This window comes from Sinohyriopsis cumingii, chromosome 10 (genome assembly GCF_028554795.1).
Source record: "Sinohyriopsis cumingii isolate HCF-2022 chromosome 10, ASM2855479v2, whole genome shotgun sequence".
NCBI classification, from domain to species: domain Eukaryota; kingdom Metazoa; phylum Mollusca; class Bivalvia; order Unionida; family Unionidae; genus Sinohyriopsis; species Sinohyriopsis cumingii.
Window position 1 is genome coordinate 99,235,241 of NC_142970.1, and position 23,008 is coordinate 99,258,248.

A 23,008-nucleotide genomic window follows, 5' to 3' on the forward strand; every position below is an offset into this window, starting at 1 on the left:
AAAATTTTGATGTATCTCCTGGGGATGGAGAATGTGGTGGGGAACACTTTTGTATACCTGTGTAAATGTGCTGTATGTACTCAAAAATCAGGTCCAGCTGCTGACTGCATAGACCTAGATCTGTTATTGCATAGTGACATTTGCCATTGCATATTGCCATCTGCCATTGCATAGTGATATTTGCCATTGCATACTGACTTAAGCTGTTTCATAGTTCCCAGGCAGATCTGGGACTGTGTAGTGTTTTTTTAGGAATAAGTATTAGAGCAAATAACATAGACCCTGATCTGCTGACACATTTTGCAACAATAGTTCAGGGTTTCTGTTGTTTGAAGTTGGACCTTATTTATAAGCAAGTATGTATGTTAATTGGATGTAAATACTTACGATCTTTGTGATACGATTGTGTGTTGGGTATCCCCATGCTGTCATCTTCCAGTCAAGTAAGACAATACAGTGAATTGTTTTAAATCGATTGGCATCAGATTTTATGGTTAAGTTGAAAGGTACATTTTATGGTTAAGTTGAAAGGTACATTTTATGGTTAAGTTGAAAGGTACATTTTATGGTTAAGTTGAAAGGTACATTTTATGGTTAAGTTGAAAGGTACATTTTATGGTTAAGTTGAAAGGTACATTTTGATGGTTAAGTTGAAAGGTACATTTTGATGGTTAAGTTGAAAGGTACATTTGGATGGGTACTTAAAATTTCATGGCCAACCCCCCACCCCCCATGACAAAATGAAAAGTATCAGTTTACAAGTCCTTATACGGACATTTTAGTACATACCCTATTACATTCATGTAAAATATTCACAACCATAATCATATTCTTACCAGGACATAGTGATATTTTTAAATAATGATCTTGGATTGTGGCATGGTTCATTTTTCATTTTGAGCATACATTTGTGGCATTGCTGGTCCTTGAAAGTTGGAAATATTTCTGCTCAGTGGAAATGGAGTCACTATTGTAGTTGCCATAATTCTTCATATCACTTTATATGAGAAGAACATTGTAGAAATTTAAAAAAGCTGAACATTGTATAAAAATTAAATGTACCTTATATGCTCACTTATGAGTCCAACTGTAAACTGTACTGTACAGACCCAGATATGCCGCCTCATAAGGCATTGTTAGATCTGGGTCTGTGCAGTTTGTTAGGAGTAATCAGTAGAATAAACAACATAGACCCTGATCTGCTGGTGCATTAGGATATAGCAGATCAGGATCTTTGTTGTTTGCAATTTGAATTGACTTTATGGGCGAGTATAGCTGGTAGTCTGTACTACAGGATGGTTGTTGTTGTTGCTGTGGGGTTTAACGCCATTTTTCAGCACACAATAGGCTATACATGGTGGCCAATATTAATGGTGGAGGAAGAACCCGGGAAAACCCCGGAAAGAACCACCGACCCATGAGAAGCTACTGGCAAGCCAGGATAGCTGGAATAATCAATATACATGTACTTAGAGGTTAAACAAGAAACGAAATCTAACAAGGAATGCACTCCAGAAACCAATGCATCAATGATAAACAAATCGGTCAATACTAGTATTGAGATTAATAATGTAAATATCAGCAGGTGATTAGTATCGATGGACAGAAATTGCTTTGGCTAGTTACTTTCTCCATTTTCTATGGATCCGATGCCCAATTTTCTTTGCAAGTTATTTCTTAATGGAATAGGTTATGGGTATATCAATAATTAAAGCTGGTTTTTAAAGATTTTGCAAAATTTGATTTTTATTTAAAATAAAGAAATGTTTGTTTGTATAATCCAGTATCATTGCGGGAGAATGCAATGCATATGTTGGCATTAACACTTTGTTTTTAGACTTTTTGGATGATCCCAACTTAAAAAATATACAGAAAGTGTCCCTTTTAAAGCAGGAGCCATGATTGGTTAAAATGGTCAAAGGCATAGTTTTGCATAATGAAGTAGCACCCTTCTTCCAGGATGACTGTGATGTCATTACTATTCATGATAGAACAGAATGGGTGGTATTAGAGAAAAGAACAAGAATGAAGCTTTGCAGTGATGCCAACTAATATAGTCTGTGAACATTAAACAAATTACATCAGATAAAAATAAAAGTTTGAGACCATGTTTTCTTTAATCCCCCCCAAAAAAATTTGCTGGTTACAGGACCACACTTTTTCTCTGGATTTCACAGTTAGATTAAAAGCATACCTGACCAAACTTCACAGAATGAACTGCAAACCCTACAGTAATATTTTTGATTTGGGGTGAAAGGAGATATCAGCCAAAAATAATGGGTTTAATAAGCAAATAAAGAAAGTCCAATTTGAAGCCATTTGCTGATGCAGAGCCCTAATAGGCAGTACAAAATATCTTCTCTTACATACCTGTGCAATTATCAATATGAATGTCTTTCTGAATCATATGTGCTTCATTTCACATGGAAATAACAGGAACTTTATTTTCTACCCCCACTGGTCTTTGGGGAAAATGAAAATAAAAGCAAAGGCCTTGAGAAATTAGTCATGCTTTCCATGAGTGGTATATTATGAATTAAAACAGACATTACCTTACTAGTTTCATGTCATTTATGTAAATCCGTAAGTAAATGAAAGCAGATCAGAAAATGTAGCTTGACATGTGAAGAAAAAGTGTTATTCTCCTTCATCAGTTGTCCTTAAAGGTCTTGTGATTGGATAAAAAGAAAAATAAACAAAATAGGTTATAATTTTCCACATGGTTGAAGAAATAAGTCATAGATTAGAAGGTTGAAGTCTAATATTGCAGTTATGTATATCATCAACACTTGTACAAAATATATATATATATATATATATATATATATATATATATATATATATATATATATATATATATATATATATATATATATATATATATAATACATGAAATTTGTATTAGTGATCAATGTTTTTCTTGACTAATACTGAACCATGTTATCACATTAGGCTGCACTGAGACCCGTTCTTTGCTACGATCTGTGCATTTGACTGGTTGCAGGTTTTAGTGAAATCTACAAAGGATATGCTAGGTGTCTCATTGATGAGGATGGCTTAAAATTTAATGGTATTCTTAGAATTGAGATTTCTTGCTCAGCATACAAGTAATATATAGCTGTAACAAATGTTTTTGTGATGCATCTTTCACCTGTCTCAGCAAGCTAATAAATAATGAAATGTGGTTATCCCAGTTTTCAATAGTCACTAGGATGAGGTAATTTTCAGTGCAGTGTACGCTGAGTTCTGATATTACAGGTCATCTGTCTGTCTTTTCCGATCATTGGCAAACTTTAGTTATGTTCAATAAATAACATAACTACAGAAATATAATTCTTTTAAAATGATGTCTGAAAATTACAGGACATGATACAGTTATTTTGGCAGGATACTTTTGGTATCTGAAAAGATTCTTGTCGAACGATAGACAGTAAATTCTCGACTTTAAAATTAGCTGCCAGAAGGAAAAAATTCCTTCATGGTTCAGTTGGCCTTCAAAACTGCCAGACAATTGATGGGTGAATTTTTACACCTAATTGATCTCCTATCATTGTTTTTATTTTTTAAGGTTAGGATTGATTATATTTCTCAGTACAGTAAAACCGGTCTTGGTAGACCACCCCATCTGGCAGCAGAAGTGGTCTTTCATAATGGGTCTGTGCAGGAGGGCCAGTTTCCAAGTTAGAAATTCAGGTGGGATTAAGAAGCAAAACACCCAGAATTACTGTATTTTTATTTTTTTTATTTACAGTGAAAATATTTTTGCATCACAGAAAACAAACATTATTAATAATAAACATTTTTAAAAAAAAAGTTAAATTGCAAATTCAACTGTGTGATAACACTTACCAATCCTGTCCTTGAAGTTAGCTTTGGTAACACTTATTGGAGAAAAAAAACTATTTAGAACAAGAGCCATGACCCAAGTCTGTCTACAGTATGACATAGTTCACTAAACAAAAGGACTGAATATATGTACTTGGGTGAACAGATGACAAAATCTAGTGCAAGGTTTTAAAAACAGTAACATCGATAAAGTAAAAATGACTATAAACACCATAACTTTGGAATCAACTTGTTTAGAAAATGCAACTCTTTCACCCTAGACGTCATGCATTGTGACTCCACAGACCCATTATGCTAAAGTGAAAGCAAGGTGAGACGATCCCTCATTGGCGTTATTTAGATTTTCACAACAGATTTTTAAAAAAAAACTTGAAATGATCATGTGCATCAATGACTGAATCCTTTAAAGACAGAATGGGTAATTGTTGTATTAGTTATGGTACCTCTGGCACTACAGTGGTGACTTGTGACAGGTACTTAATCCTGGTTTTACATGCTGTGGCATATAAAACCTAACATTTATAACCCAAGCTAAAACAACTGGTAAGCAGACAAAACTTTTCCCTTTTTTTTTTTTCCTACTCAGCTCAAATTGTCTGTGATCCACTAGCAGCTCTACTCAGCTGTCATGGTTACAAATGGTTAAATAACTCGGACACCGCAAGTCCCAGAGTGGTCTAAAGCACCGTTACAGATCATTGCCATATCACCTCTTTTCTGCATGGGTTTGAGTCTAGGGTTCAGCCAATGTGGGTATGTGAGAAAGCTTGCTAGTAACTTCACGTAGGTCAGTGGTTCTTTTGAGGGTTTTCCCGGGTTCTTCTGGCCGCCATGTATAGCCTATCTTTTGTTGAAAAATGGCATTAAACCCAGCAACATCATTAATATCAGATACTGCAAAGTAAACTGGAGTTATATATATATATATATATATATATATATATATATATATATATATATATATATATATATATATATATATATATATATATATATATAAGATCTCCTACTTGACCACTGGTCAGTAACCTTTATGGCAGATAACCCTGGACTAGATATATAATGTGTATATTACAGTGACTGGACAAGTAGATCTGACCAGAATCCAGTCCACCAAAAGATTTTCATCTGACCTGCCAACCTTTCATAACTTGTGTCATGTCTTGTCCTTCTAATGCCTTATCTTTCTGGAAGGTGCTAACCAGCCTCATGTATGAGAAGGGGAAATTTGGGAATGTGGCCCATCATGTGAAAAAAATTAGATACCACTATTCTAGCCCTAACCACTTTGCATACTTACCCTCCAGTTCAGAATTAAACCAGGTGTAATGATTTTGCTTCCACAACATTGATGTCGACAAGGTTAATTGTTATTTACCTTAGAAAGTGACAGAAGTAATAATTGCCTACAGTAGGAACCACTGGGACAGTTTCGGTACCATGGAACCACTTAGCCAGTTTCAGTAATTGATTGAGCCGCTGAGGCAGTTTCAGTATGATGGAACTACTGAACTGGTTTCAGTATGATGGAATCACTGAGACACTTTCAGGATGATGGAACCACTGATGTGGTTTCAATAGAATGGAACTATTTAGCTGGTTTCAGTATGATGGAACCACAGGCATGGTTTCAGTATGATGGAACCACTGAGGTGATTTCAATATGATGGAACCATTGAGTGGTTTCACTATCATGGAACCACTGAAGCAGTTTCAGTATGATGGAACCACTGATGTACTTTCATTATGATGGAACTACTGAGGTTGTTTCAGTATGATGGAGCCACTGAGGCACATTCAGTATGATGGAACCACTGAGGTGATTTCAATATGATGGAATCATTGAGTGGTTTCACTATCATGGAACCACTCAAGCAGTTTCATTATGATGGAACCACTGATGTACTTTCATTATGATGGAACCACTAAGTCAGTTTCATTATGATAGAACTACTGAGGTTGTTTCAGTATGATGGAGCCACTGAGGCATATTCAGTATGATGGAACCACTGAGGTGATTTCAGTATGATGGAACCGTTGAGTGGTTTCACTATTATGTAACCACTCAAGCAGTTTCATTATGTTGGAACCACTGATGTACTTTCATTATGATGGAACCAGTAAGTCAGTTTCATTATGATAGAACTACTGAGGTTGTTTCAGTATGATGGAGCCACTGAGGCATATTCAGTATGATGGAACCACTGAGGTTCTTTCACTATGTCATGGAACCACTGAGGCAGTTTAAGTCAGATGATATCCTACTTGTTTTCTTATTAAACATGCATTTAGCAGAATGTGCAACATAGGTTTAAATTGTTTCCTCTGGTTCACTTCAAATAATTTAATTTATGCATCTGCATGCATGTGAAATATTAATGTCAGTTTTCTCATAAATGATTTTAACATAAATATAGAATATATTTTGCATGAAATGCTAATTTAATTTTGAATAAGTTTCTTTTTTTTATAGTTTATTAACAAGTTGAAATTTTATTTCCTGTTTACATCTTAAATTTAGACAGTCTTTTCAAACTATGTAATTGGTTACCATAAATCCGATGATAAATAGTGGAGGCCTGATGCTGGTTTATTTGATCCCTCACTTGAAAAGATCAAATGCACCATGAATTGGTCTTGGTCTTGGAGCAAGTACAATATAAATGCATTGAATTATAATCTAATTCAATGGATGAAAAGTGGAACCTGTTCGATTGAACAGATACATTACAACTTAAAGTATAAATTCAATAACCTTCAACTTTGTTGTCTCGCTACTTTTGTACACAATGTACCTAGTTGGGGCATGCTTATTAAAATTTTCTGTTCATTATGTCCATATATAAATATAGCCTATTATCAGTGTGTGTTGTGTGACAAGGATGATTAGTTCCATGCAACTAATTGAATCACCCTCTTAAATTTATTATTATTTATATTATTATTATTATTATTTTTATTAATATTATTATTATGCATGTATGAACTTGGCATGCACTTCTCCTTCAAGAGAATGTAAACAAGATGGATTCATTGTGATTCGGGTCTACTTGTTGAATAAACATGTTTACAAGTTGATCGTTGCTCTTTAAATCTCCTTTGAAAAATGACTAAAGGCAGGGACAACTCAAACTTAATTCAGATTTCAGAACTAAGTCTTTTAAGGGAAACGGATGAGAACTGGTCACTGACAAGAAGAAAGACATTAAAAGTTACTGCTGATTGTTGGTCTTCAGACTGAAAACAACTAAAGGCATGGTCCACACAGAATCAGTTCCATTTTCAAACAATTTATATGATGTATGAGAACCCTAATAAGAAATGGTTGCTGGCAATTATTATATGGTCATATATTCAGAAAGCATCCAGGTATAACACCCTTTTAAATTTTATATAATTATGCTGATCCATCATTTAATATAGTCACTATTGCCACAAATTTATTTTTAAAAAATTCAAACACACCTGCCAACCATTATTCATTTGGTGTAATCATCATACATTGTATTTGTTTCACTTATAGCTTAGTTAATCTTATGCATGCCTGGATTATGTGATTTTGGTACATTAAACAGAAAATAAAAATAATGCAATGACTTGCAAAACTGATTGTACATTTTTCATATTGTTTTTTGTAACTAAGGCATGTAATATATAGATTACACTTTTATGCTCAAATTATGATTTTTTTGCTACTTAGATTATGCTTATACCTTTCTTGGGATTGGCAGGAATGTTCAGATAGCATCTAAGAGTCACAGAAAGAATTTGATGGAATTTGATGAAAAGAACCAAGGCTTTCCAAATTTTATACAAATGATGCTGACTCATCATCCAGATTTACTAAAATGTCATGACAAAACTGCCTAGTGGAATATGACCCAATTTGACAAAAAGTACCTAGCTTTAAGACCTTTGAAAAAATGATGCTAATCCACCAACAAATTTGACTGACATTTCTAAAAAATAAAGCACATTTAAACACAGAACTTCATTATTTCTTGACAAAAGCACTTGGATTACTTGGATAACTGCTTTTGCATTTGAGTGATAGGCAGATGCCAGCCAGTTTGCTGACATGGGCCTTTTGTTTGGCTTTAAAAAATAAGAGATATATATGCCCCATGTGCTTATTAAAAGGGAAATATAGTACAAGTAGCAGCTTTAATGCAAATCAGATTTATTTGCATAAAATCAATGTAACACTTTACTGTTAAAATCTGTTTTGCAGGTGTATGCTCCAATTTTATCCCAGTCTGACCTAGACACTGCGGTGAACCTGGTAGATAATAATGATCGGATAACCAGTCTGCGCATTTTCCTGACCTCCCCTAATGATGGAGGACCAGGATATGGCAAAAAACATCATGGAATGGCAGTTACTGACCCTCTTAGGTCTAATGTAAGTGAAGAAAGGTTCACCAAGTTTATTTCAACAATGCAGTAACTCATAGTATGTTAGAGTCATTATTTATTGGCAACTTATTTTTTTAATAATAATTTGCTCTTTTTATATATATATATATATATATATATATATATATATATATATATATATTTGCTCTTTTTATATATATATATATATATATATATATATATATATATATATATATATATATATATATATATATATATATATATATATATATATATATATATATATATATAATTTATAACTGTTTATAATTATAGTTAATACATAAATTGAAATTTGCTTGTCTCTTGAAATCCATAAAAATATTGTGGTATGAATTAGTAGGATTTACAGAGGTCTTCCATTCTAGCATTCTAGTCTTGATTTAAATTTTGTATTGAAATGGAAAAAGGGCTTTCTACATAAACTGTCTTATGAAAAGTCAAAGAATCTGGACTGTGTTTGCCACCTGCATAAAACAGCCACTTACATGTAACCTCTTAACCATTCTCAGAGCTCTAGAACAAAAAAATCGATAAGTGGAAAATTTGCATGTTTTTTTGTCAGAAAGCCATATTTGCAAAACCCTATTCACAACACAATGAAGGTCTGTTCAGTGATGCATGCTTTTGGGGTTCACCCTAATTTCTCGAGCATTCTCCCTAAATATTTGAAAGCCCAGTCATTTTTTGTTTTAATTACATGTTAATTTCCAAATATTTGTTCAAAAAATTCTGTGTAATGTGAATGGCAAATAGTAAATTCCTTTTGTGCTGACAGTGCTAACCTTATTCCATACATGGTGTAAGTACCAGTCTGGTTTTAGGATACAAATGCAGTTGTTGCATTCATCCCTTCTAAGGTGGAATTTTAAAAAATGAAAAGTACTTAATATATTTGTTGAAAAAGTACTTAATATATATGTTTTATTGTTTCAGATAAGGGATTCCCCAAGTCCACCACCAGGTTCACTTCCACCCCATGAGAGTACGTTTCGTCAGAGTTTGTCACGTACTTCAGTTAATAGTGAAGGAGAGTTCATACCAGAAGGGGAGGTAATTACATTAGTGCAGTAAAATCTGTCTTGAGAGACCACAGCTATGAGAGACCAGGCTCTCCATTCACATATTTCTTGATTATACAGTGTTGTGGCCTGAGAGGCCATTATTGTTTGGCAGAAATGGGTGGTCTTTAAAATGGGTTTTACTGTAAATGCTAAATACTATATTGAAAATATGTGACTTAGAATAAGTTTGGCATCACATATATTAAAACAGATCATATCTCATTTGTAAGCTCAGGATCACATATACAAAATTGTTATACAAAAAAATGTTTACTTCATGTTTCCCAAAAACCTGGAATGTTACATTTTTTGAAAAATGCAAATGTATGGTGCATAACCAAGGGACTCAATATCATCTACTGGTAAATCTAAAATATTACTTGTCTCAACATGGCAAAACAGGACAAATCTTGATAGTGATGAACTATGTCTGACATGGAAGGATACAAATTTTCAAATTGTCTGTCGTGATAGACTACTTGGGGTTTTGGTTGATAATAACCTATCATGGACTGAACATATCAAACATCAGTATAAAAGTAATTTCATGTTTATGGCTTCTCAGTAGGATAAGACATTTTCTCCATGAAAGGCACAGAAAACTATTTTATAACAGTTACACACAACCCTATTTAAACTACTGTAATACCGTATGGGGTAATTCAAATGATAAAAGCATAGCAAAGAACCCTGGAAAACCCTGCTAAAAACCACTGACCCATGAGAAGCTACTAGCAGGCCTTCTCACATACTCATATTAGCTGAGCCTGAGACTCGAGTCTGTTTGCGATAAAATCTGGATACTGGCTTGTCTGTTTGCGATGAAATCTGGATACTGGCTTGTCTGTTTGCGATGAAATCTGGATACTAAAAGACTTAGATGTCTTGTTGGTTATAAGGAAAATGGTGCCAATCTGGTATCAAAAATGGCCACTCCAGTATCATCTTAAATTGATAGTCATGAAACTAAAAGACTTGTGATGTCTTGTTGGTTGTAATGAATATGGTGCCATGCTGGTATCAAATATGGACACTACAATGTCATCTTAACCCTTTAGCTACTACAGTTGTTGTGCAGTCTCACTACTGCTGAGTGCTGTCATATCAGTTACTGAGAATACGGAGACTGGTTGCTAAGCTGAATACTAGAGCATCATCATGGCTGACTACAGAAACTGACAATAAAAACAGAGTTACATTTATATTCATTATCTTGATTAGTTTTTGGAGAATTTCAGTGAAATAAAAAGCAGCTTACCTTGTATAGTGTATGTTATCAGGGCGGCGCCAGACTCGGCCAGACTATCTGGCACCCTAGGCAAGGTTAGATTCTGGCGCCTCCACCCCCCCAGGAAATTATCAATTTCAAAATTTATAAATAATAAAAAAATTTGAAAAATGCTCCCTCTAAATTCAGCGCCCTAGGTGGGTGCCTAGTTTGCCTATATGGTAGCGCCGGCCCTGTATGTTATTCACATATTTCCACTTTATATACTCCTACATCCCATCATACAAGAAATCCCAGTCATGTAAACTGTTTTGAATCCCACAAAATAAATCCAATATTTACATATGTACATATAAAAACATGAATGAAATCCACACTCTAATTAAACAGTTGAGAGTGGTACCTCTCAAAACAGTCATTATGTGGCAGTTTATAATGATGTTTAGCACTGATGCATCATGCAGCAGACATATAGCATGATGTCCCACCCAGTCACATTATCCTGACATCAGGCCAGCCAGTCCTTAAACTAACAACTGTTAGTACCATTTTTATAAGTCTTTGGTATGACTCAGCTGGGGTTCAAACCTGTGACCTTCTGCATCCAAGACAGATGCTCTAACCAAGAATTAAAAATTAGAAGTCCTAGTAATAAAATGTTTTAATGAACTTGAGTTCGAGTCCCGACGAAAAATCCAAAATGGAAGGCGATGATGTATGCTATAGCCAGTGTAGTACTGATGTGTCTACAGTTCTTTGTTGTACCATGGAGAAAAAGATATTCTGGTGATTGAATTGCAAATAAAATTTCAATAAATGTCTTTGTCCAAGAATTCTGTTTGAGCACTTAAATATTCTCGAGGAAATAGAATTAATCTCTTAGAATCCAAATAATTTGAAGAAAAATTAAAATGCAACTGGTCACAACAAAATGAACACTTTGATATCAAGTGTTTAAAAGCCCAAATTGAGATTATTTCTCAAAACATTAGTATTAAAACTGGCCACTGCGCAAATCAGATACCCAGATTGGGGTCACGTGATCACTTTCCAGAACAATGTAGAAGCTTTACATCATGTACTCCAGTTCAGCCTCGATTTCACTCTTTAAATCACACATTACAAATGAATAATAAAAAAGTTATTTACTTGATTCTCAATCAAGGCCAGGAACTAGGTCAGCTTTTTGATACAGAGTTCTAATATTAGATGTTTACAAAAAACAGGTCAAACTAATTTCCGGAAAATATCAAATTCCAGTAAACAACAGCATGTAATAGAATGCAATTTTTTTTAGACAATTAAATTAAATCAAATATAAATTAAACCAAATATACGTAACACAGCAAACAATGCTGAGCCTTAACTAATATTCATTCAATACATATGCTGATTCAAATAAAGTTGAACCAGATAAAGACATTATTCAGCACAAAAGCTTAATTTGTCTTTAGCAGACAAAAAAGACTGCTGTAAATTTATTGATCATTCTTTGACTGGCCCTCATCTTCTTTCAGGTCAGTTTGATTTATTGTGTATTCAATAATCATCCCGCGCTCTCCATTTTCAACGTTTCTTCTCTTAGTGGGAGCAGACATAAGTCTGTTCTGCCAAGTAAGCCCCCTTTCTTAGAGCCTTGTAGTAAATGAAACTGCTGACAGAATACTTACCAGTGTTCTGCTTAGTTATCAGAATGCTCATTAATTATTTTCAGACATAGTTTCCACAGATCACTCTAACTGGTTCAACAAAAAACTAATGGTATGACTTTCTATAAATATCATCATTAATCATGCCATCAGGACTGCCATGCAGAGTAATAATTCTTTCATGAGACTTGTGGTATATACTGATCTGTTATTACCCAGGCTGTGATTTGGGATTTTACACATTGTTCCTGTCATGCAGAATGCTCATACTTTCATGAGACTTATGGTATACACTGATCTGTTATTACCCAGGCTGTGATTTGGGATTTTACACATTGTCCATGTCATGCAGAATGCTCATACTTTCATGAGGAATTCCTTCATCAAATCATTGAATTATGTTTCTGATACAGGTTTTCCTACTATTGCTAAATATTGCAGTAAACAAATCTAATCTGGCCTGGCCTCATACAAACTGACCAAATATTTGGCATAAAATATAAGGTCACTTATTAAAAACATCCAAATGTTTGGTCGCAACAGTGTCCACATTAGAGAATTTTGTGTACACCACATATACATGTGTCAGTAGGTGGTGATGATGTGAGATCCCCACCCTTTATGGTGTTTTGGTTGTTATCAAGGAGATGATTGACCACAGTGATATTGCCTGGATCGAGTAAGAATAATAAAATAAAATACAAAGTTAATGGATGGAACAGAAGAGATATGGAATAGAAGAACACAAGCCCCTTATACAAAATATAACAGTTTAATCAATCACATAAATAAGATGAAACTGAACTTGACATTTCTCTTAGAAATAGAGTTACAAAATTTATTTGGGCAGTTTATTTAAGAAGAGAAATAACTTATTAATTTTTCTCAGAGCTAAAGTCTGGCTTCCCTCAGAACAAAGAGTTACTAATTTCATGAAGGGAACTTCTTAAAACTTTGAATTGTGTCTGGGAACACACCCTCATTTAGTTTAGCCAATTAGGATTACTTTCTCTTACTGCCAAAAAAGTTAACACACACATTGAAGTCAGAATAATCCTCTTTAGTCTGCCTTTATTAATAACTATTCTGGGAAAAATCATTTTGTAACACCTGTTTCAAATGGCCCAAGATCTTCCGACATTTTTGCACTGGCTTGTCTCAACTCTGTCATTTTTCTGCTATTTGACTTTATGTTAACATTTGCAACTTACATCTGTTTGACCATTATCAAATGGATTCTTAATTAAACTTCATTTCATGCCCCAAACAAAGAATATCCCATCCCTCTCAGTTTGCAGTTTATTGCAAGCTTAGTCCATGCACCAGTGTCAGTGATTATGTGTCATAATGAACATGACATAATGTACTGCCAAATTATTGTAAAACTTTTGCAACATTACATATGACAGTGACAGTCCATTTTATAACATGGCAAAGACTATCCATTTTATAGCTATCTAATGAAAACATTCAAGTATGTGGCAGTCCTTGACTGCTGATAGTGTAACACGTCTTAGAGGTTAAAGTCATGATTAAATTAAGGAAGATTAAATTTGTCCTGACCCAGAATTAATGGTAACAGTGACTAATTTATGCAAACATACACTTTGTCATTCAATTAATGATAAAAGGTATTTAAACAAACATGGTTATTTCTTATAATAAATGCTACTTCTTAATATGTGAAAACAAAAGTTAAATGAGAGCCAGATACGGAACGGAAAATTCCATAAATTCCATGGGACAGATCATTTCAGGTTAACCAGATATTCAAACATGTTAATCTTTTCATGAGCTAAATGATGATAATACATTCATTGCAATAATGTAAGTATTCTAGGAAAAGAAGAAAAACTTAAGGTTGTAAAGCTGTGAAGGAATAAACTCATCTCATTTTGTCGCACTTCTAGTGCATTATATACTACAATCTTCTCTTTTCTCTTTAAAATGTTTTATATCACCCAAGTTTGGAGGGCAAGGAACAGAATGCCCCTGCCCTTGAGATCTTGTATGCAACACTTTCACCTGGATATCCATTATGGCCATCATCTTGGCCAGCTTGAAAATCTTATAAATACTCCGACTGAATGGATGGTCATATCATCATGGGGTTTTCACTAAATGACTTTTCTGATTGGTACTAAATGAAAATGGTGTCGATCTGATAGTCCATTTGGCTGCTATAGTAACTACCTTAAATGCTACCCTGTCTGAATGGATAGTTGCATTGACATGGGTGTTTTCACCAGAAGACGTTTAGATTTGTCCAAAATGAATTTGATGCTGACCTGACCTGACCTTCCCCATGGTGGCCATCTTGAAAGTTTTGTTGATGATCATGCTTCCAAATACATGGTCTTACAGACGTAGGTTTTTCACCAGATGGCTGGTCCTAAACAAAACTGGTACCTCACGGACATCCCATATGACTGCTGCAATGAACATATTGAAAATCTTGTCGCTAATTCACCTGAATGGATGATCATGTTGGCATAGGTTTTGGCAGCTAAAAAGAAGAAACTCTCTTATTTTGAATTCCTGGAAAGTCTTTTGGTGTAGTGGAGTTCATTCCCATCAAGGGATTCTTATTATTCTTGCAAGTAGAGAAAAATTGTATGCATAAAGATTTTGATCTAGATAACCGTGCAGAAATTCTTTTGACCTTGGAAATGAAGCAGCAACTGATTGCCATAAGTCTTTGAATGTATATTGGAGAAAGCCACATTATAATACATACTATAATTCTTTGGTATGAGTTGCGTATGTTATATTGCACAAATCGAGACCTATCTTGTCTGTTAATATTTTAATTTGAAGTGAACTGTATAAACCAGTGGCAACAGGTCCAAGTCTATCTTCTATTAATCTATCATGGAAATAAGACACTGTCTGTTATTTGGACAGAACTAAATTATTTGCCATCAGCTACGGACTCGTTCGAATTTGAATGTGATTATGCAAAACTTTAACCTGAATAGCATAGAGTAGTGCAAAAAATGACAGTCTGTGGGGCAAGATGGATCAGACGTGTGTGGTCTTTTATGTAAATTTGATTAGAATCTTAAAAGTCTTTTAAGATGTTTCAACACAATGACAAGCAGATTGGTTGATTTAATTTTCAAAGTAGATCATACGTCATTCGATGACACTAAGAGGTAATAAATTATCTATAAATCTGAAAAGTGTGTTTGGCCATGTATGCATATATATGTATGTGTGCATGTATGTATTTCTTAATTCACTAATGTTGCAGAGTTGACCAGCAAAACCAACAAACCTCCTTAAATGGCCAATTGGATAAATTGAAGCGTTCAGACATTAGAGACCATAATAATTCTTTGTTTTCAACAGGCACAAAGTACAAAACAAAATAGTTGTGAAAATGTGTCTATTTAACTTGTCGAAACCTGATAACAGAAACATTACCTGATTGGTCTATCCTACATAATAGACTTTATATAATAGACTTTAAAATAGTAAACCCCTAACACAATGTCACATGCAGTCTAACAATGTGGCAGTCTATCAGCACAGATCAGATCTTCAGAATAAATGGTGTGTAGCCTAGGTCCTAATTAAAAAAGATAAATTGTACTAGGAACAACTTCTAACCTTTATATTCTGGCACATGTAGGATGATCTGTTTACAAATTACAATTGTACTGTAAAAATTTAATTAACCATAAATGCCTTGTAATTAACTCATTGTATTTTCAGTGTATTCATTTTTCTTCTTGTCCATAAATAAATAATAAACACACACACACACGAAAGTTTTGTGCCATGCCAGGACATAGCAATTCATTTGATAAGTTCTAGTATTCGAGTGTTTAAGCTGTTGAACTTTAAGGTTGTTTTTTTCTCTTCATATACATGTATTAACACCAGTTAAACAATGTGATGCACTATACGACTCACTTTTGTTCTGATTTCATTTTTAGTTAGTTGTTTATGATATATTGATATGTCCCACTTATGGCTAAATTAGCCTAAGTTTAGTAAATCCTGTATACAAACCTAGAATGACAACAGATCAAATTTGCAAACTGACAGAAACAGACCTGACGCCAGTGTGATCTACCGACTCTCAACTGCTTTGGTATGCTTGGCCTAAGGGACTGGCCATTTAAAATTGAGGGGTGGGGAACACTGATTTTATGTTGAACCTGGATCATTTTTTTCCCCTTTTACCAGTAGATAATTAAGGGAGTGATATTTTTTATATGTCCCAGTCTTACTTCAAGATTTTTATTCTTATGGCATTGTCGACCTGCGCATTGGTCAGTCCATTAACATCGGTTTTTCCAGCACATAGCTTTGTAATGGTATGAGAGGTTTTAGTGAACATTTATCATGACTATATGGTATGTCGCATATCAAGGTCAGGGCTATGGAAAAAAAAATGTAATTCTCTGACTTGTATCCTTCTTTGTAGTTGCTCATTTTGTAGAGTGTTAACTTGCAATCCAAGGGTACATAACCTGCTCAGGCTATCTTGTGTTGGCTGGCTCATAGGAAAGTGGGAAAGGATTTTAGTTCCTGTTATACAGCCAATAATCTGTACAAGAGAAAACAAAGTGATGTTTATTCCAATAACAAAACAAGTTTTAGTTGTATTCTTGTTCAAAATGTATTTAAATGCTATTGTAGTAACACTGTAACCAATTAACTAATTATATATCATGAGTGGACATAATGTGATGTGCCAGTACTGTGCTCACTAACTCAAGGACAAGGTCACAGCAAGAGAAATTTTAATTGGTGACTTCTGTCAATGTGCAGGTTTAACTTGTAATAAAGTAAAGATATTATAGTTAAACTTTACTCTTTATATATATTGACTTAACGTTGTCTTGTATATTCAGTCCTACTCTGAGCCTGAAGTTCAAGGTGACAGCAAGAGATACTGTAAGTTAGTGGCCGGTTTCTATATCCAGGCTTCACTTGCAGACCGAACATCTATTAATGATAACAAACCCTTTTGGTGGTGCTTAATGCAAAAACAAGACTGCTGTTGCTTGGAGTTGTTTACATATTAAAAATTGAGGTCCACTGACCTTTTCCACTAACACTGAGAGCCTTGATTATTTTTCTTTTGAATGGAGATTTCTCTAGTTTGTAAAGAAATCAATAAGTGTTTTGAAATTTAATTTTGAACTCTAACTTCATCATTCTTTAATGTCTGTAATAAAGTCACCTCTGCTTCATGTATTTATAAACAGTATCCCGTGTCAGATATATACCTGTATTTATAAAATGTATCCAGTGTCAGATACAAACTTGTAAGTATAAAATATATCCAGTGTCAGATACAAACTTGTATTTATAAATTGTATCCCGTGTCAGATACATACTTCTGTTTATAAATTGTATCCTGTCAAATACAAACTTTTATTTATAAAATGTATCCTGTCAGATACAAACTTTTATTTATAAAGTGTATCCCATGTCAGATACAAACTTGTGTTTATAAAATGTATCCCATGTCAGATACAAACTTGTAAATATAGGAATAAACTCATTTTCCACCCTACTCCATTATTACTTAGAGCAGAAGCCACCGGGTCCACTTATTTTATTATTAAACAAATCCAGTGATCTGGGGAGCTGAACAGATCAAGACTACCTGTTGACATTGAAAATTCTTTGTCCAGAATTCAGAAGGTATGCTTTTGTGCTGTTATTGTTTTGACCAGAAAACTTTTTTTTTTCTCTCTCATCAGGCCAAAAGTATAATTTAAATGTTGACATTATGCTGGATAGGGTAAGAGCAAGTATCCATATATAGGCAGAAAAGACATATCACCAGAATTTTTAATTTGCCAGACAACAGACATTAGTCTTGATGATTCAATTAATTTCACATGTTTTTTTAATGCACTTTACACAAGTCAATATATTATATAATACATTGTGTGCCAGTTAGACTATTTGACTGCATTTTCAGGGAAAACATGAAACAATATTATCCTGCCCCTCTCTCTCTCTCTCTCTCCCTCTCCCCCCCCCCCCCACCCCTGCCATCCAGTTTATCATTGGGAAAATTAAGGTTGATTATTACTCATGTATCTTATCATAGGAAAAATATGGTACAAATATTGTTGAGCTTTAAAGAGTGACAGACAGGTTTTGATACTGAACTAGGCAACCATCTACTGTTGGTCTTTGATGTGAGTGTGTGTATACAAATACAGGTATGGCAACAAAGGCCTGGGTCAGTGTCTGATTGATAGCAGTCTGGTTCTTCTTTGGAATGATTCATTTGAGGTGTTACAGTATGTAATCAGACTGGAGATATGTATAAACATTTGCTTCTTGTCCTACCTCTTGATGTAATTTACCGTGTGTGCATAGGTAGAAAGATCCATCTGCAAACTGCATGGAGCCAGATATGTATTAGCATAATACACCAACATTTCTGGATCTATGCAGTTTGGAGTAATCAGTCAAATGAACAAGATAGACTCTGATCTTATGGCACATGATGAGTTGTATTTTTAGTATTTAGTATTTAATACATTTAGTATTTTTTTTAGATCATTCCTGATATGAAAAATATTGTCACATGCGTCTCATTTCTTGCTAAATTTGACATAAAATCAGGGTCTATGTATGCATTCATGGTGAAGTCATGCAAAATGTTTATTTTCAAAGACTCAAAGTTACCTGAAAACATAATATTATTTGATGGATAATATAGCATTTTTTTGTGTGCCGAGTTTGAGCCTCTATAATTTTGAGTACGTCACTAAGTTAAAAGGGGAGTGCAGAATATATTTTGCATTATTTATCTGAAACTTTTGAGTTTATGAGATTCTGTAGATGTATAGGAATGCTGAAAAAGAATTTAATAAATGAAATATTTCAGCCCTAGTTTGGAAAACATTGCATGTATTTGTAAAACTTTCATTGGATATATTGTGACCAATTCAAGACGCAAACTTTCCATATAGATGGAGTCGAGATGGAATGCATGAAACAGCTTGCTTACCAAGACTAACTTGCAGTGTGTTTGATTAAATGGCCCTGTTTGGCTGAGTGTTGGCATAGTGATCAAGTACTGTAATTTCAGACATCAGGAATTTTTCATGATAGTATTGTTCATATTAATTGAATGCAACATGAGGAAATATATACGATGGTTGTGGTGGGAACAATACACTAACAAAACATGGACTGTGAGGGCAGCACATTGACAACTGTGACAGAACATGGGTTTAGGAGCAATACGTTCACAACTCTGATGAAACATTGACTGTGGGAGCAGCGTTGACAAATTTAACTAAATATGGTCTGTGGAAGCAATACACTGATAACTGATGAAATATGAACTGTGGGAGCAATATATTGACAAATGTAACTAAACATGGACTGTGGGAGCAAGACACTGATAACTGACAAAACATGGACTATGGGAGCAAGACACTGACAAATAAAACATGGACTATAGGATCATGACACAAACAACTGATGAAACATTGGGGGAGCGAGACACTGACAAATGACGAAACATGGACTGTGAGAGTAGCACAATGCATGCTGTGATATAACATGGAGTTTGGGAGCAATGTGTTAACAACACTGTTCAAACATTTACTGGGAGCAAAATTTAACTATGACTGTAGGAGCAAGACACTGACAACTGATGCAACATGGACTGTGGGAGTAAGACACTGACAAATGACAAAACATGAATTTTGGGAGCAAGACATTGACAACTGATGAAACATGGACTGTGGGAGCAATATCTTGACAAATGTAACTAAACATGGACTGTGGGAGGAAAATACTTTGAACAGAGTGGCAGATTGTGGACAGTGGGTGCAACATCCCAACAGCTGTGAAGAAAATGCTTAAAAATGAAGATCTGTGTAATTTAAATGCATTTAAATGTACTGTAAGTGTTTTTGATGAATTTGTTTCTATAACACAACCCCTTTAGAGTTGATAGACAGAAGAAGAATTAGGTCAATTGATCCTGACTCATCTTTATTAATGCAGTTTGGTTGAAGCATTTCATTCCACGTTTAGCTTTGTAGCAATTTGAACCTACTAAGTGATCCTATAGTTGTTAATGGCAGAACAAAATTACAGTCTAAGTTACCAAACAGTTTGTATCTCTTATTACAAATCATGAGCATCTATATGCCATGGATCTTTTTCTGTGTGTCATTCTTGTCCAGTCTGATGCTGTATTCCAAATGGCAGCATAATCTGTTGGATATTATGATTCAGTAGTTTAGAGGTGCCTTTGAGTAACTTTTATTTAGATATTGCATTTGTTTTTAGCTGGAATAGAGGACTTCAATCTGTAATATAATGTGCGCATTTATATGAACATGAGTGGAAGTTGTGGTGGGGGGGGGAGAAGAAAAACAGCTGGGTACAAAGCACACCTGGCTGCTCCATTCGTTGATAGAGATAGGATTAAATTAGCATCCCATCAGCAATGAGGTACTAATATTATTCCAAGGACCCGTGATAATATTGAGCACGCCAAAACAGTATTTTGAATAAGTGCCTTCTGGCAGATGAAGTGTTACTGTCCACAGCAAGCAAAATCATTTGACAAATCAGACAGCTTGTTACTTGACCTTTTAGGTTTTCAGTGTGGTGACTTTCATGATATCCACATGTTTTGGCTTAAAAGAGATTTTACAAATCAGAGAAACTTGCAGCATATGCTATCATTTGTGGAGGTTGCTTTGATTATTATCCCCGACTATCTTCAGAGGTCAATGTAACAAGCAGCCTGATTGGATCAATTCTTTATGCTGCATATAGGCAAATACCAGAGTGACATATATCATTATGGCTAGCTTAGAATATATGTCATGGATTGATGTGAACATTAAGTGAGTTGACAATCATTGTGTAGCACAGATGAAATTAATCATCTCCAAATGTTTTTTATTGATTCACCCCATACATATCATTAGAACCTAGGCTGCAAAAATTTTACAAAATATTTAAATGTATACATTGTTTACAATAACATATAAACATAGTTTTATCAAAATGATGAGAATCTCAATCTTTCCCCAGATCTTCATGTTAGGATTACTGCAGAGATGACAGCTACCGTAATGTGCACGTGTGCATTCCTCACTCGGCTTGTGTACATGCTTAATATCCTATTATAGCAGGATTCAGTATGTGAGATGCGTCCTTTTTGGAATATCTGACAATTTCACTAAAACTCACATGGGATCATCATAATATTGTTTATAACTGCAACATAAATGTGCCAATAAATAATGTTTAACTATTTCAAAGGTAAATAATGTTTAAGGAAATTAAAGGTCAGCTTGATGTATATAATTGTGTACACTATAAACAAATTTTGTCTACATCTGTTTTTCATAGGAATGCCGTTTTTCATAGGAATGCCTTTTTTCATAGGAATGCCACACTCTTTGTGAAAATCATTTAAGAATGGGAAAAAAATCTACAAAGTTTCAGGCTTAAAAGGACTCGCATGGTCTCTCAAGACTGAGCCACCAATCTGTGTATTACATTCCTTTTCTCAACCTGAAATGTTTTCAAATTACTCTTCCTAGAGTTTTGGAAATCACCATCATCATTGGTGGCTCAGTCTTGAGACCATGCGAGTAGAGTTTTGGAAATATGTCATTTAATTGTGAGGTGTGGTTTCTTCATGTTTGCACATTTGCCAATTGTATAATGATTTACAGACATTAAACTGCACTTAAACATTTGCAACTGTAAATGTTGCATTCTTCTTACAATCTGGAATTATGCAGTTCATCAAGGTAGACATGTATGTATTTGATGGCATACCTCCACATATTTTTCTTGTCACTGTGTACATTTTCTGACAAATGCACAATCGGTGTGCATGCAAGCTAGTGACCCTCAGATGCATGAATTGTTAACATCCAGATCTGTTAGGAAGTATACCATATTCACCGTAATAAACACACATCATTATGGTGAGAACTCATGTCAAAATAGTCACTTGTAAACCCATGTCTCCATATTTGAATGGCATATGGAAGGGAGGCTGATGTTAAATCTACTTTGTTGATCATGATTTTCTAGAAACCTGCCACCATGCACACCAGGTTTATCAACACCACTGGTTAAGAGCATATAATGGGGGTTAAATCAGTCTAGAAATTAAACATGTTTAATTGGGCAAAACGTAGTGGTAGAAAGAATGAACCTCCAACATAGAAAGTTGTTAACATAGAGATAGGGAACTATATACACATGACTGGGTCAATGTACAAATGTTGGTGTGTGCTTATATGGTGAATTTAAATGTCATCCGATTTATTCAAATTACTCATCGTTACAGATTGTACTAAGTATAACGACAATAAGACAGTATCGAGTGTTGTTTCATTATTTACAATTTAACTTTTCAAAATTGGAACTGATGAAAATGAAACAGTTTCTTGTAATAAATAATTATTTATTGTCAATTTCATATAAATCCATATATTAAATGTGATTATTATTATGCAACATTTTATGTTATTTATCTTTGCTCACACGTATAAACTGTGTACTTCAGATGCAACGGTCACACCACGGACCTCATTAACATGTTTGTCTTAATGAGCCACATGTAAACATTTGCATTTGAACTATATAGTACACTAGTGAAGAGTTCTTTTTACTTTAAAGGAAAGTATTGGGTGAGAAAAGTAATCTATGTTGGGGTTTGGACCGAGACAGGGAAATCCCAGTCGTGGGGTTACATTATATACAAGCTACATTAAAAATCCAAATCATACACACACTTTGCGCTGACTGGTTGCATTATATTTTCAGGTAGA

General features: G+C 34.4%; 1 protein-coding gene across 2 annotated transcripts in view; it reads left to right on the plus strand.

Annotated features, from left to right (window-relative positions):
* Nucleotides 1-23,008, plus strand: part of LOC149790714 (mitogen-activated protein kinase kinase kinase 3-like) — a 178,920-nt gene that overhangs the window by 112,752 nt on the left and 43,160 nt on the right. For both annotated transcript variants that reach the window (XM_089972763.1, XM_089972764.1), the window contains exons 6-7: nucleotides 8,078-8,248; nucleotides 9,199-9,315. In XM_089972763.1, coding sequence (XP_089828889.1) covers nucleotides 8,078-8,248; nucleotides 9,199-9,315 — 288 coding nt within the window. The remainder of the gene's footprint in view (nucleotides 1-8,077; nucleotides 8,249-9,198; nucleotides 9,316-23,008) is intronic.